Source organism: Pipra filicauda, unplaced genomic scaffold, assembly GCF_003945595.2.
Source record: "Pipra filicauda isolate LSUMZ 115617 unplaced genomic scaffold, ASM394559v2 scaffold633_size201376_pilon, whole genome shotgun sequence".
Classification (NCBI taxonomy): Eukaryota; Metazoa; Chordata; class Aves; order Passeriformes; family Pipridae; genus Pipra; species Pipra filicauda.
Genome location: NW_024104791.1, coordinates 91,516 through 106,203, shown reverse-complemented (window position 1 = coordinate 106,203; position 14,688 = coordinate 91,516). Strand labels below are relative to the sequence as shown.

Genomic DNA, 14,688 nt, shown 5'->3' with positions numbered 1-14,688 from the left:
GCTTTTTTTTTTGTGGGCTTTTTATTGGTGTTTTTTTGTTTGTTTTTATTTGGGCTTTTTTGTGAGTTTTTGGTTTTTTGTGGTTTTGTTTTTTTTTTTTTTTTTTTGGGTTGTTGTTTTTTTGTTTATTTTTTGTTTGGTTCTTTTATTTAGGTTTTTGCTTGGTTTTTTGTTTGGTTCTGAGTTTTTTGGTTTTTTTTTTTGTTTTGTTTGTTATTTGCTTCTTTTTGCATGGTTTTTGTGTGGGATTTTGTGGTTTGGTTTTTTGGTTTTGTTCGATTTTTGTTTTGCTTTGAGGGTTTTTTGTATGTTTGGGGGTTTTGTTTGGGTACTTTTGGTTTGATTTTTTGTTTGGTTTTTTTGTGATTTTTTTTTGTTTGGGTTTTTTTGGTTTGATTTTTGTTTGGGTTTTTTGGTTTGTTTTTCATTTGGGTTTTTAGTTTGTGGTTTTTTTGGGTTGGTTTTTTTTGTTTTGTTTGTTTTTCTGTTTTTTTTTTTAATTTGTTTTTTTTTTGGTTCTTTTATTTAGCTTTTTGCTTGGTTATTTGGCTGGGGTTTTTTTGGTTGTTGGTTTTTTTGGTTTTATTTGTTGATTTGCTTGTTTTTTGTGGTTTGGTTTTTTGGGTTTTGTTTAATTTTTGTTTTGCTTTGGGTTTTTTTTGTATGTTTGGGGGTTTTGTTTGGGTTTTTTTGTATGTTTGGGATTTTTGTTTAGTTTTTTTGGGTTTTTTTGGTTTGCTTTTCATTTGGGTTTTTTGTTTGTGGGGGTTTTTTTGGGTTTTGTTTAGTTTTTTGTTTGGTTCTTTTATTTGTTATTTTGCTTATTTTTTTGTTTGTTTGGGGTTTTTCTGGTTATTGGGTTTTATTTGTTATTTGCTTGTTTTTTGTGTAGCTTTTCGTAGTTTGATTTTTTGATTGTTCTTTTTTCTGATTATTTGATTAATTGGTTTTTCTGATCATTGAGATTTTTTTGTTTTTTTTGTTATTTGCTTGGTTTTTGTGTAGCTTTTGGTAGTTTTGTTTTTTGATTATTGTTTTTTCTGGTTATTTGATTATTTGGTTTTTCTGATTTTTGGTTTTTTTTGCTTTTATTTGTTATTTGCTTGGGTTTTGTGTAGCTTTTTATACTTTGATTTTTTGATTGTTGTTTTGTCTGATTATTTGATTATTTGTTTTTTTTCTGTTTTCTTTTGTTTTTATTTGTTATTTGCTTATTTTTTATGTAGATTTTTGTAGTTTGCTTTTTTGACTTTGTTTATTTTTCGTTTTGCTTTGTTTTTTTTTATTATTATTTCGTTGTTGCCGTTGAGGTTTTTTTTGTTGGATTTTGCTTTTCTTCGCTTGTTTTTGTGGGACATTTTTGCCTGTTCTTCCCAGCTGCACTTGGGATGTTTTTATCTCCTTCAAACTCACATTTTCAGCCTTTTTGCAGTGGTTTGGGGACACAGGAAATGCAACCAACCCGAGGTGTTACCCCACAGCTGAGGGGTTTGGCAGCCCAATTTTGCAATGTGGGCAGAAATATCTGCTCAGAGTGGTGAGAAAATCCCCTGGGGAAGGAAAACTCCTCCTCCAGCTCCTTCCTCAACAATGGGATGAGCCTGGCAGGAAATGTGGGCTTGGATCACACGGAGAGGTGTCAAAACAGAGCCTTGCTAATGAGTGCAAATGAGCCTTGTCATTAATGACTCTCAGGGGAGGAAGAGCTTGTCATCATCTTCTTCACAGACATCGATTACAGTGCTCAGAGCCTCCAAAATTCATCTGACATTAATTAGCTCAGAGCCTCCAAAATTCATCTGACATTAATTAGCTCAGAGCCTCCAAAATTCGTCTGACATTAATTAGCTCAGAGCCTCCAAAATTCATCTTGATTTTAGTGGTTGGTCCAGAGAAATCTGGTCTTTATCCAGAGCTGGAATGGGCCTCCTGCCACGAGCCAGGAGGATTTCAGGCTCCTATTCCAGGATATTGTTTGGCTTTGGCTTTAATTAAATCCTCCAAGTCTGAGTCGAGCTGCTGCATGTCCTGGGTTTGCCTCAGAGAATTTAGGTTTGCCTTGGGAGCAGCCAACTCCCAAGTTTTCCAATGAGTTTGAAGGTGTTTATGGTGAAGGTCATGTGATTCCCCCACACCTGGGAGGCCAAAATTCCCTGTGGTTTGAGGGAAAACTGGGAGAAATCGAAGCTTCATCCCTTCACTCCTGTTTAGTTTAAACTATTGTCAGATTTAGGGCAGATTTAATAACTCAAAGGAGATTTTGAGGCTTTGTAGGGAATAATGCAAAGGGTTTAATCTGGGATTTTTGGGATGTGTTGGCTCCAGTTGCTGCCACTTTATTGACATCATTGCTTTGGCTGCTGGAATCTCCACCTCCGGGGTGGAAGTTTGTCCTGAGCCACCTTTTCAAGAGCTGGCGCTGCTGAAAAGAGACTTTGAGCTCTTGGTCCAGCTCGTTTCCTGCCTCTAACGAGCTCCTGGCAGAGTAACCCTGGATTCCTCCTCCGCAGGGAAAGCTCTCCTTCGCCAACGGCTTCGTTTTGGAGGGAACCTTCACCAACAAGTCGGGCCAAGGCCTCCAGACCCACGGCGTCCTCAACACCTCCAGCGAGCAGCTGGATGAGAGGATCACCAAAACGTGAGCAGAGCCGGCGGATTCCCCGGCCAGGGCTTGGATTTGGGCTCCGGGAGGGGTCGTGGATAATTCCTGTGGGGATCAAAGCAGCCCTGGCAGAGATTGGAGCTGAAAACTGGGTTAGGGGAGAAGGAGGAAAGGAGAGCAGAGGTTGTCGTGGTGTTAATCACAGAATTATAGAATCATGGAATCAGCTGGGTTGGAAGGGACCTCCGAGATCATCCAGTCCAACCCTTGATCCAACCCCGCCGTGGTTCCCAGCCCATGGCACTGATGCCACATCCAGTCTCAGCTTAAACACCTCCAGGGATGGAGAATCCCCCCCTTCCCTGGGCAGCCCATTCCAATGGCTGAGCACCCTCTCTGCAAAGAAATTCTTCCTAATGTCCAACCTAACCCTCCCCTGGCACAGCTGCAGACCCAGCCCTCTTGTCTTGCTGATGGTTGCCTGGGAAAAGAGACCAACCCCCCCCTGGCTCCCCCCTCCTGTCAGGGAGTTGCAGAGAGTGAGGAGGTCTCCCCTGAGCCTCCTCTTCTCCAGGCTGAGCCCCCCCAGCTCCCTCAGCCTCTCCTCACAGCACTTGTGCTCCAGTCCCTTCCCCAGCCTCGTTGCTCTTCCCTGGACCTGCTCCAGGACCTCAATTAATGCCAGGTGGGAAGGGGAGAAGAGATGTTCTCCTCCCACCCTGCCACTGCCCTCCACGTGGAAGATCAGAGCTGCTGCTCCTGTTTTGGCAGGAAATGGTGGGAATACAAGGCAGGAATGGCTGAGCTGGAGCCATCAGACCACATCCCTCATTTCAGGGCTGAACCCTGCCAAGGGATGCCAAGCTGGAGGACCTGGATTCAGCCAGTTTAACTCACAGGAGGGAGTCCCAGTGGGGAAAAAAACCCAGCTGCCTGTCCTCACAAATTCCATTTCCTCTCACAAACCCCAGTTCAGTTTCCTCCTCTTTCCTCTGCAAAACATTTCCAGTCCGTCATTCCTGTTGCAGAAACAGCTCCTGTTCTTTCCAGGCAGAAATAGCTGCTGGTGGTGGTTGCTCTTCTGAAGGCTTTGGGGTGAGATAAATGGTCTGGGTTTAGGGACATCCACCAGGGGCCAAGGAAGTCTGTGACCAGCAGAAGTTGAGGTTATTTATGTTCCACACACCAGGAATTTTTCTTCGCCCAAAGCACCTCATTGTCAGGACAAGGGACCTGAGTTGCTTTTATTGAATTCCCAGTTGGGCACTTCCATGTTCCTCTGCTCCTACAGAACATCAGGGAGTCAGCATGGAATGGTTTGGGTGGGAAGGGACATTAAGGTCACCCAGTCCCACCCCCTGCCATGGGCAGGGACACCTTCCACTAGCCCAGGTTGCTCCAGCCTGGCCTCGGACACTTCCAGGGATCCAGGGGCAGCCACAGCTTCTCTGGGAAATCCATCCCAGTTCCTCCCCACCCTCACAGCCAGGAATTCCTTCCCAATATCCCACCTAAATTTATCCTTTTATAGCTTAAAGCCATTCCCTGTGTGCTGTCCCTCCATCCCTTGTCCCCAGTCCCTCTCCAGCTCTCCTGGAGCCCCTTTAGGCCCTGCCAGGGGCTCTCAGCTCTCCCTGGAGCCTTCTCTTCTCCAGGGGAACCCCCCCAGCTCTCCCAGCCTGGCTCCATCCCTGAGTTAATCCCAACCCTGGAGAACCTCCCCTATTTGAAGGTGAGGTCTGAAGTGATTAAAGGGGGATCCAGGAAATCCTAATGCCACGTTCCATTTTCCAGTCAGCTGGGCCTCAGGGAGTTCCCAGTGGAGAAGAGGTGGAAGGGAATCTATGACCAGTTCCTGGAATTCCTCCAGTCTGGCTGCAAGGAAGAGATGGAAGAGTCTTTCACAGGGTTCCACATCCAAACCAGCAAGGAGCTGAGGAAATCTCAGGAATATCTCTTCTGCCAAAGGTAGGAATATTCCAGGGCCTCGTTGCCACAGAGGAATCCGTTTAAATCAGGGTCTGATTGAAATCATGTTTTAAAGTCATGAACTTGAGCATTTTCCAGTTGTTCCTTCTCATGAAGCAGGAGGAGGGATTTTACCCCTCAATTTAAAGTTCTGCTGTTGAGGTTGAGTCTTACAAGTGAAAAATTCATTCCTTCTAATTTTTTTATTGCCCCTTTGGAATCTACCTGTGATACCCACCTGGATTTATCCCAGAGCTTCCTTGTGGGAAGCTCACCTCTTTTTTCCTCCCTCACTTCTCATCCTTTCAGGGGGACTGAGGACGTATCCTGGAAAATTGAAGATATCCTTGAAGAGCTTGTCCAGCACCAGGAGCTGGAGTCGATACAGAGTTATTTAGAGAAGGTAAAAAGCTTAAAATAATCCAGGTTTGGCCACCAGACATGGACACAGAGCCGGGCAAATTGCTGTTAATTTGACAGCACATAAAACATGGCCAGAGGCTTCAAGAACTTCCCTAAATTATGTCAAGAACAGGCTTGTCCCTCGTGCTCTTTGGCCACTCATTTTGTGCAGAGCTGTGGAGAAATCTTCCCTCTTGGTTCTCCAGCTGCTGGAAATGATGTCACCTCTGGGCTTGTCCTCCTTTGCTGCCAGGAGGAGGCTGGGGGGCCTTTTGGGGTGTTTTCCTCCACTGATGGCAACGCTGACGTGTGGCATTGAATTTTCCCGCCTCCTGCAGGCGTTGAAGTCCTCCCTGCACCCTCTGGGCAAGCTGCTGAAGGCCCTGACAGTCGCTTTCCAGGCAACATATTCCGGGATCGGGGCCAACAGGCACCTGCTGACCATGGCACAGGAGGAGGTCAAGTACTACGCCAAGAAAATTTGGGAATTCTACCGGTGAGTCGAGCGGGTTGAGTCCTTCCCATGGGGAGGAGAACATTGGGATGGTGTTTACAGGGGATGTGCTTTAATCACAACGTGTTTTTTGGGGGGAGGTGCTTCAGAATGGTGTTAAATTAAGAGTTATTTGCAATAACTGAGGTCATGTGGACCTGGAAAACCTTTATTATGGCTATTATGTGGTTATTATATGACCCAGGGGCTTTATTGGGAATCTCACTGAGCTGTGGCAGCTCAAGGAGCTGCTGCCCATAATAACACTTCATTTAGACAAATAGGAAGCAAAAAAACCTCCCTAAGAACTGAGGGCAGCAAAGTGTGTCAGGGCACACAGCAGGGGTGTGATATCTGTGTTTGAAGGAGAAATAGAATCCCAGAATGGTTTGGGTTGGAAGGGACCTTAAAGAGGATCCAGTGCCACCCCCTGCCATGGGCAGGGCCACCTTCCACTAGCCCAGGTTGCTCTAACCTGGCCTTGGACACTTCCAGGGATCCAGGGGCAGCCACAGCTTCTCTGGACAACCTGTGCCAGGGCCTCCCCACCCTCCCAGCCAGGAATTCCTTCCCAATATCCCATCTATCTCTGCCCTCTGGCAGTTTGAAGCCACTCCCTGTGTCCTGTCCCTCCATCCCTTGTAAACAGTCTCTCTCCATCTTTCTTGTGGCTCCTTCAGGTCCTGGAAGGCCACAGTTATTTCCCCCCAAAGCTTCTCCTCTCCAGGCTGAACAATCCCAGCTCTCCCAGCCTTTCCTCCCAGCAGAGCTGCTCCAGCCCTCGGATCATGCTGGTGCCTCCCTGGACTCTCTCAGGCAGCTCTGCAAGGAGGGTCTCACCTGAATTCCCCCCTCCCCAGCTGTGGGGTCATCCCAGGACACCACTGGCTTTCCAGGCTGCCAGAGCACATGGATGGGGCATGTCCAGCCCTTTTTCCACCAACAGCTTAAGCTCAGCAAGGCCCAACCCAGCAGGAGTTTAGGACGTGCAGCGTAAGCACGACATTGAGCTCGGCCTATGTGGGCAGAGATTACTCAACCATGTGGGTAATTAAGGCCTGTGGATCAGAATTAAGGCCTGGATCAAAGGCATCACTGGGATCCTGTTGCTCTTTGATTATCTTTTAGCAGAGCTGGGCCTGGGGCTGCACTCGGGGTGGTGTCTCCTTAAAAAATGAGAGGCTGGATTAAAGCTTTGGTGTTCTCAGTGGAGCCTCTGAGGGAATGTGAATGGAGGGAAACACTTTTTTACTGGAACAGGTTCCACAGAGAGGTTGAATCTCTATCCACAAAGATGTACAAAAGCTGTCTAGACACGGTCCTGAGCAACTGGCTTTAGGTGAACAGCTTGAGCAGAAGGTCGGCAAGATGACACCAAGCTGGGGGGGAGTGTGGATCAGCTGGAGGGCAGGAGGGCTCTGCAGAGGGACCTGGGCAGGTTGGATCCAGGGGCTGATTCCAAGGGGATGAGGTTCAAGCAGGCCAAGGGCCGGGTCCTGCCCTTTGGCCACAACAACCCCCGGCAGCTCCAGGCTGGGCCAGAGGGGCTGGAGAGCAGCCAGGCAGGAAGGGAGCTGGGAGTGGGGATGGCCAGGGAGCTGAACAGGAGCCCGAGTGTGCCCAGGGGGACAAGAGGGCCAATGGATCCTGGCCTGGCTCAGGAACAGGGTGGCCAACAGGGCCAGGGAAGGGATTCTGCCCCTGGACTCAGCGCTGGGGAGGCCACCCCTGGAGTGCTGTGTCCAGTTCTGGGCCCTGAGCTCAGGAAGGACATGGAGGGGCTGGAGCAGGGCCAGGGAAGAGCAACAAGGCTGGGGAAGGGACTGGAGCACAAGTGCTGTGAGGAGAGGCTGAGGGAGCTGGGGGGGCTCAGCCTGGAGAAGAGGAGGCTCAGGGGAGACCTCCTCACTCTCTGCAACTCCCTGCCAGGAGGGGGGAGCCAGGGGGGGGTTGGTCTCTTTTCCCAGGCAACCATCAGCAGGACAAGAGGGCTGGGTCTGCAGCTGTGCCAGGGGAGGGTTAGGTTGGAGATTAGGAAGAATTTCTTTGCAGAGAGGGTGCTCAGCCATTGGAATGGGCTGCCCAGGGAGGGGGTGGATTCTCCGTCCCTGGAGGTGTTTAAGGACAGACTGGATGTGGCATCAGTGCCATGGGCTGGGAACCACGGCGGGGTTGGATCAAGGGTTGGACTTGATGATCTCGGAGGTCCCTTCCAACCCAGCTGATTCTGGGATTCTGTGAATAATCAGGAATGCTGGTGAAGCTGATAGGTCTGTGGTGCCTGGGGAGGCAGAAGCTCCTTGGAATCGCTGTGAGGTCAAGGAGGGGATATCACAGACTCAGCAGCTTCACCTACTGGAAAACAGCCCTGAGCTGAAGGAGGGCAGGGTTAGGTGGGATATTAGGAAGAAATTCCATCCCTGGAAGCGTCCAAGGCCGAGCTGGAGCCACCTGGGACAGTGGAAGGTGTCCCTGCCCGTGGCAGGGGGTGGAAGATGATCCTTCAAATCCCTCCCAACCCAAACCCGTTCCGTGGTTTTATGATTCCATAAAAAGGCAAAAGCTGGTGTTGCCAGTGGGAAATTAGAACTTAATTAGAACCAAATTGGACCCAAGCATGGCTTAGGGTTTTAAGTAGTTTAGGGGTTTTTTTAGTTTCCAAGCATGTCTTAGACAACCATTTCCAAGTGAGACCAATTTCTTCCAAGGAAAAGCAGCTGAAATATTCCATTTGTACTTTTTATGCAGAATAATTCCATGACCTGCACAATGCTGTGGATTGCCTTTTTCTTTCGGAATCATCCACTTCTCTGGGATAAAATTTCAGGAAAAAAATGCATTTTTTGTTTCTGGCAACTATTTCCATGGAGGGAATTTTAAAATAACTGTTGTAGATGTGGCCCCTGGGGACACGGGTTAGGGATGGGCTTGGCACTGCTGGGCTCAGGGTTAGACTTGGAGATCTTAGAGGGCTTTTCCAACCTAAATGATCCTAATTCACTGCAGGTTCCCCAGCCTAGGCTTGCAGGTTATTTTTGGTTCTCCTCATGGATGAGAGTTGATCCTGGGGCAATATCCATGCCCAGAGGTTGAGCAGCCCAAGGGTGTGACATTTCCAGGGTTTCAATCCCAATTAATTATTGCACCGTGGGGGGGAAGGGAACTTCCACCCTGGGAAGAGCAATTCCACCAAGTTCCTGGGGTTTAATCAGTGACATGAGTGATGTCTGTGCTTCACTCAGAGCTCCCAGGAGCAGCCCCCTGTCACCTCTGGCAGCATCCAACCCAAAATCCAGGCCAGGAAGGTTTTTCTGCCCTTGGCTTTCTTCTCCCTCCTTCCTGGGCTGTGTCTGCTGAGCTGAGGGGGGCACAGGCAGCCAAACTCAGTTTCCACCTCTCTCCATAAACAGGAGGAACATCCCCCCTGGACACTGCAATACTCAGAATAACAACTTTACCAGCTTGAAGCCTGTTTGTTTGTGTTTTTTTTGTTTGTGATGAAAGAAACCACAGCCTGTAATTTAAATTAATTATTTAATTAATTTTTACATTTAAATTTAATAATTTTAAAATTATTAAAAATATTAATTTTTATTATTCCTGCTCTGCAGACACACATCCCATTTTGAGCTCCTGGAGAGGAAGGAGGAGTGGGAAAGGCCTGACTGTTGTGCAGATCAGCTGCTCCAAAGGCAGCAGTTTGGATGGGCAGCAGTGCCAGTGCCAGCACATCCCTTTTCCGGGCACTTCTGTAGCCCTGCACTTCCATTTAAGAAACATTCCAGCCCAGTTTGTCCTCCCAGAACTCTTCAAACCCTTCAGAATGCAGGCTTGGTTTCTTTTAAAGCTATTTATCCAGCTCCTACCATTAAGCTGAGGGTAAGATCCATGTTTTCAGCTTGGAAAATCTCCATCAGCTTCATTACCCAGGGCACTTTTCCCCCTGGAGGAACGTAAAGCCAAGCCCAGCTTTGGGGAAATGTTGGTTCCTCAGCTCTTTTGGGATCTCCCTGTGCACTCTGTTCATGGCTCACTCATCTCTCCCCCCTGGGTGGGTTTCTCCCTGCAAAAACTTTGTTTAAGCTCGCCTCAAAAGTGGCTTTTCATTAATTAAAACCTGTAATTACATCAAACACTTTGAACAAGAAGTTCCTCCGAGGGCTCCCTCCCGCAGCTCTCCCTCCACCCCGGGGTGTTTTCAGGGGTTTTGGGTCTAAGCCCTGGCTTCTCACTTGATTTCAGGACCTCCAGGGTGGTTATTTGTGACAATATCATGTCAGCCTTTCTTGATTCCCATATTTTTATTTTACCAACCCTGCCTTTTGATTTATTTAAACGAGAGAGGAACCACCAGGACTCCACGTGGCTTTTCCTGGGTCACCCTTCGGGGGCGGATCTGGACTCCCACCGTGGGTTTTCACATTACCTTGTAGTTCTTCTCTCCACCCCCTGCTTTTTTCACTTGTACAAAGCAATAAAATACGAATTCCAAACACACTTTGTGGCCTCAGCTGCTGGTTTTTCCTCCCAACCTGCTCCACGAGCTCGGGGGAAGGTGCAGCTCCCACCCACGGGCACCCACTCACCCGTCCCCTCTACACCCTATTAACCAGGGCCAGGTGCTGGGAGATCTCCCAGGGCACCCAGATCTGGGCACATATCAGAAGATCAGGAACAAATTCCTCACCTCCACGAACTCCCAGGGTTTCAACCCCCCCTGGGGTCAGTTTGGCTCCATGTCCAGGGCAGTGATCCCGATCCCGGGGCAGCGATCCCGATCCCGGGGCAACGATCCCGATCCCAGGGCAGCCATCGAGTAGGAATTGCACAGTTTTCCCCCCTGCAGCCCCAGCAGCACCTGCCTGAGGGGACCCCTGGCTTTGTGACCCCCCAAAATGACAAGGAACTGCTGGAATGAGTCTGGAGAAGGACACGGAGTTGATCCCAGGGCTCTGCTACGAGAGAGCTGGGGGGGTTCACCTGGAGAAGAGAAGCTCCAGGGAGACCTCAGAGCCCCTTCCAGGGCCTAAAGGGGCTCCAGAAGAGCTGGAGAGGGACTGGGGACAAGGGCTGGAGGGACAGGACACAGGGAGTGGATTCCCACTGCCAGAGGGCAGGGATAGATGGGATATTGGGAAGGAATTCCTGGCTGGGAGGGTGGGGAGGCCCTGGCCCAGGTTGCCCAGAGAAGCTGTGGCTGCCCCTGGATCCCTGGAAGTGTCCACACTGGGCTGACATCTTTGACTTCAGGTAAAGTCAGAAACAGAATCCAGTGCCCAAGGAGTGCCCAGAAATGTGGGATTCATTCACTTGCTCCTCATCTTTGCCATGGACCAAAGGCCACCAACAAACTGTCCATCAAGCAGAGCTCATGTTTCCTGATCTCCTGCTTGTTGGGGAGGTTGAAGAATTTTAAACCCCTTAAGCAAGTCTTGCATTTTCTTTGGCCCAAATTTTAAAAGTCTTTTACTCAGGAGACATAAAAGAGCCAAGGAGACTCAGAGGGTTATTTTTCTCCAGTTGGCCTCTTCTCCCAGGTGACAAGGGACAGGAGGAGAGGGAACGGCCTCCAGCTGTGCCAGGGGAGGCTCAGGTTGGACAGGAGGAGGAATTTCCTGCTGGAAAGGGTGGTGAGGCCTTGGCAGGGGCTGCCCAGGGAGGTTTGGAGTGCCCAGCCCTGGAGGTGTCCCAGGAAGGCCTGGCCGTGGCACTCAGTGCTCTGGGCTGGGGGACAAGGTGGGCATGGGGCACAGGGGGGATCCATGGGCTGGGAGGGCTTTTCCAACCTCTGGGATCCTGGGATTACACAGGAATAACATTTTGAATTTACACCCTGCATTGTTACAGCGACGTGATGGGAACACACCCAGAGTTTGAGCAAAACCAGAGCCCAGGGGAGCAGCTTCTCCCCTGGGGGTGTTTGAGAGGTTCTGCTTTGTCCAGCTGCAGATTAACCTGGAAGTTGTGTGGGACAAAACCCCACCACTAAAACATTTATGAATAGCAGCAGAAAGGAGGACAGAAAGGTTCTGTGCTGCACTTCTTGGAGGGGAAATTTAGTCCTCGTGCCTTGGGGGAAAGAAGCTCCAGGGATCCAGGGGCAGCCACAGCTTCTCTGGGCAACCTGGGCCAGGGCCTCCCCATCCTCCCAGCCAGGAATTCCTTCCCAATATCCCATCTATCCCTGCCCTCTGGCAGTTTGAAGCCATTCCCCCTTGTCCTGCCCCTCCATCCCTTGGAAATAGTCTCTCTCCATCCTTCTTGGAGCTCCTTCATGTCCTGGAATGGAGACCAACATGCCCAAGCAGTGACTCCAAGTGGTTTATACCCAAGAAACCAGGATGTGCCCAAATTGAGGGCTCATCCTTTGCCTTCAATGCAGAACCTCCCCTCTCTTCTCACCACCCTGGAGAGCTCCAAGCTCTTATTTCCCATCTCATGGAGAACCTGCAGCACGTGGCTCTTCATTGTACCCCCCAAAACCCCTCAGAGCTGCAGGGACAGGAGGTCAAACCCCTGGGATTCAAGAGCCCAGCTGGAGTGTGTGAGTTTAAAGTGAGTTCCCCCATCTCACTTTATAATTATCAGCGTTATCTTGATTTGCAGCTGGCTGGGTCAGACCTGCTAAACCTGGAAACATGGCCAGAGACAAGCAGGAGGAAACAGATAAAAATAGAAGATAGGGGCAATCAGGAGCAGGCAGAACATTCTTTTACAGCTGATAACTGGTGTTAGCTCACATAATACTGCTCTGGCATCCTGTTTCATTTTTACACGTCGTTATCACCAGCCCAAACTCCCTCCCTAATCTCCCAATCCACCTCCAGGGAGCCTTTCCCAGGAACCTGCTCCAGGCCGGGCAGAGGAGGCTGGGGGAGGTCAGGGGATGTGGGAGGGAGCCATCCAGAGGGAATCTCAGTGGGAATCTCATGAGGTTTAACAAGTGCTGGTGCTGCACCAGGGTGGGGGCAGCCCCTGGGATCCATCCAGGCTGGGGATGAAGAGATGGAGAAGGACTTGGGGGTGCTGGTGCCACCCTCACAGCCAAGAATTCCTTCCCAATATCCCATCTAACCCTGCCCTCTGGCACTGGGAAGCCATTCCCCTTGTCCTGTCCCTCCAGCCCTTGGAAATAGTCTCTCTCCATCTTTCTTGGAGCTCCTTCAGGCCCTGCAAGGCCACAATCAGGTCACCCCAAAGCTTCTCCTCTCCAGGCTGAACAATCCCAGCTCTCCCAGCTTTTCCTGACATCCAGTAAATGGATTCTCAGTAAGGGACACTCCTGATTTTGTCTCCAGGTGCACTTTTTATACTGTCACACAAGAAAAGCTCCTTATCCCAGCTCTGAGCATCCACCCTGATTTGAAGTGTCCAAGGCCAGGTTGGACGGGGCTTGGAGCAACCTGGGCTAGGGGAAAGTGTCCCTGCCCATGGCAGGGGGTGGAATGGGATGATCTTTAAGGTCCCTCCCATCCCAAACAGTTCCATGAATCCATGATTTAACCCTGAGGACCAGGGATTGATCCAGAGCTGGGATGTGGAAGGCAATGCTGGCCCAGCCCCACCAGCACTGCCTCCCTCACTTCAGTGCTCATCCTTCTCCAGTTTTTCCCCCCAAACCACTCCCTCTGGCCCTCAGTCCCCCCTCCAGGTGAGATCAGCCTGGATCCCACCCCTCCTTCCCAAAGCCTGAGCTCCCATTTCCTCTTTCCTTGCAGCCTCCAGCTCGGAGTGGCAGCACAACCTGCCAGAGGATCCCTCGATCCAGCAGCTGTTCTGCTTCATTTCCCTGCACACCAACCTCAAACTCGGGCTCTTTACTCAACCCCGAGGCAGCAGCAGCTTTAGGAACCCCCAATCCCGTGGGAACTTTTGTCCTGGTGGCGATTCCTCAAGGATTTATCATCAGCTTCCCACTTCCCAAAGCAAAACACAGCTGGGACAAGAGTGCAAACAGCCACCTCCCCCCAGCCCTGCCCCTGCAGGGAGGATCCTGCCCGGGGCTGCTGGAGCAGAGCTCACTCCACAGGGGCCTCTGGAACCAGAGCTCACTCCACAGCAGAGCTCACTCCACAGGGGCCTCTGGAACCAGAGCTCACTCCACAGGGGCCTCTGGAACCAGAGCTCACTCCACAGGGGCCTCTGGATCTGAGGATCCCAGGGCTGGATCGGAGCTGGAGGGATTAAACACCAAAGTCTGATTTTTTTCGCCTTGATTTGCAAGAGCTGTGATGCAAGAATGGACAAAGCAGCACCTTCACCAGCCTGGCACCCTCTGGGGTTGACACCTAAAATCAGCTCCCTGCTGTGCTTCTATTTATTTCTTCCTCTCAAAAAAACCCCACAAACAAACCAAAACCAAAACCAACCAACCAAACAAACAAAAACCCAAAAAAAAACCAAAAAGAAAAACCAGAAAGAAAAACCAAAAAACCCCCCAAAAAAACCAAAAAAAAACCCCAAACAAAACCCCAAAACAAACAAAAACCCAAACCAAACAAAACAAACAAACAAACAAAAACCCCAAAAATATAACAGAAAAGGACAAAAAACCCCAAACAAAACAACCAAAGAAAAAAAACAAATCGAACAAATAAACAAACAAAAAAACCCCAAAACAAAACAAAAAAAGGACAAAAAACCAAACAAAACAACCAAACAAAAAACCCAAACCGAACAAATAAACGAACAAAAAAAACCCAAAACAAAACAAAAAAGGACAAAAAAACCCCAAAAAAACCAAACAAAAAACAAACAGACAAACAAAAAACCAAACCAACCCCCCAAAAAAACCAAAAACTAAAAAAAGAAAACAAACAAACAAAAAGCAAACAAAAAAACCCAAAACAAAACAAAAAAGGACAAAAAAACCCCAAACAAAACAACCAAACAAAAAAACCAAACCGAACAAATAAACAAACAAAAAAACCCCAAAACAAACAAAAAAAGGACAAAAAACCCCCCCAAAAAACCCAAACAAAAACCAACCAACCAACCAAAAAACCAAACCAACCCCCCCCCAAAAAAAAACCAAAACCCAAAAAAAAGAAAACAAACAAACAAACAAAAACAAACAAAAAAACCAAACAAAAGATCTCTGTCCATCCAAGTCTTTCCATCCAAATCCCGCTCTTGAGAAAAGGATTGTAATGGAATAAAATGCAATTTGAATAAAAGGAAGAAGATGGGAAGCACACTCTGGTTCAAGCAGCATTTGGGCAAC

General features: G+C 49.0%; 1 protein-coding gene across 1 annotated transcript in view; it reads left to right on the top strand.

Moving 5' to 3' along the window:
* The window catches only part of LOC114003792 (ALS2 C-terminal-like protein), a 29,550-nt gene extending 24,078 nt beyond the window's left edge, over window positions 1-5,472 (top strand). Inside the window, exons 16-19 of the mRNA XM_039388335.1 lie at window positions 2,511-2,638; window positions 4,397-4,570; window positions 4,880-4,973; window positions 5,311-5,472. Of these exons, the coding sequence (XP_039244269.1) occupies window positions 2,511-2,638; window positions 4,397-4,570; window positions 4,880-4,973; window positions 5,311-5,472 (558 nt within the window). The remainder of the gene's footprint in view (window positions 1-2,510; window positions 2,639-4,396; window positions 4,571-4,879; window positions 4,974-5,310) is intronic.
* Window positions 5,473-14,688: the final 9,216 nt, after the last annotated feature.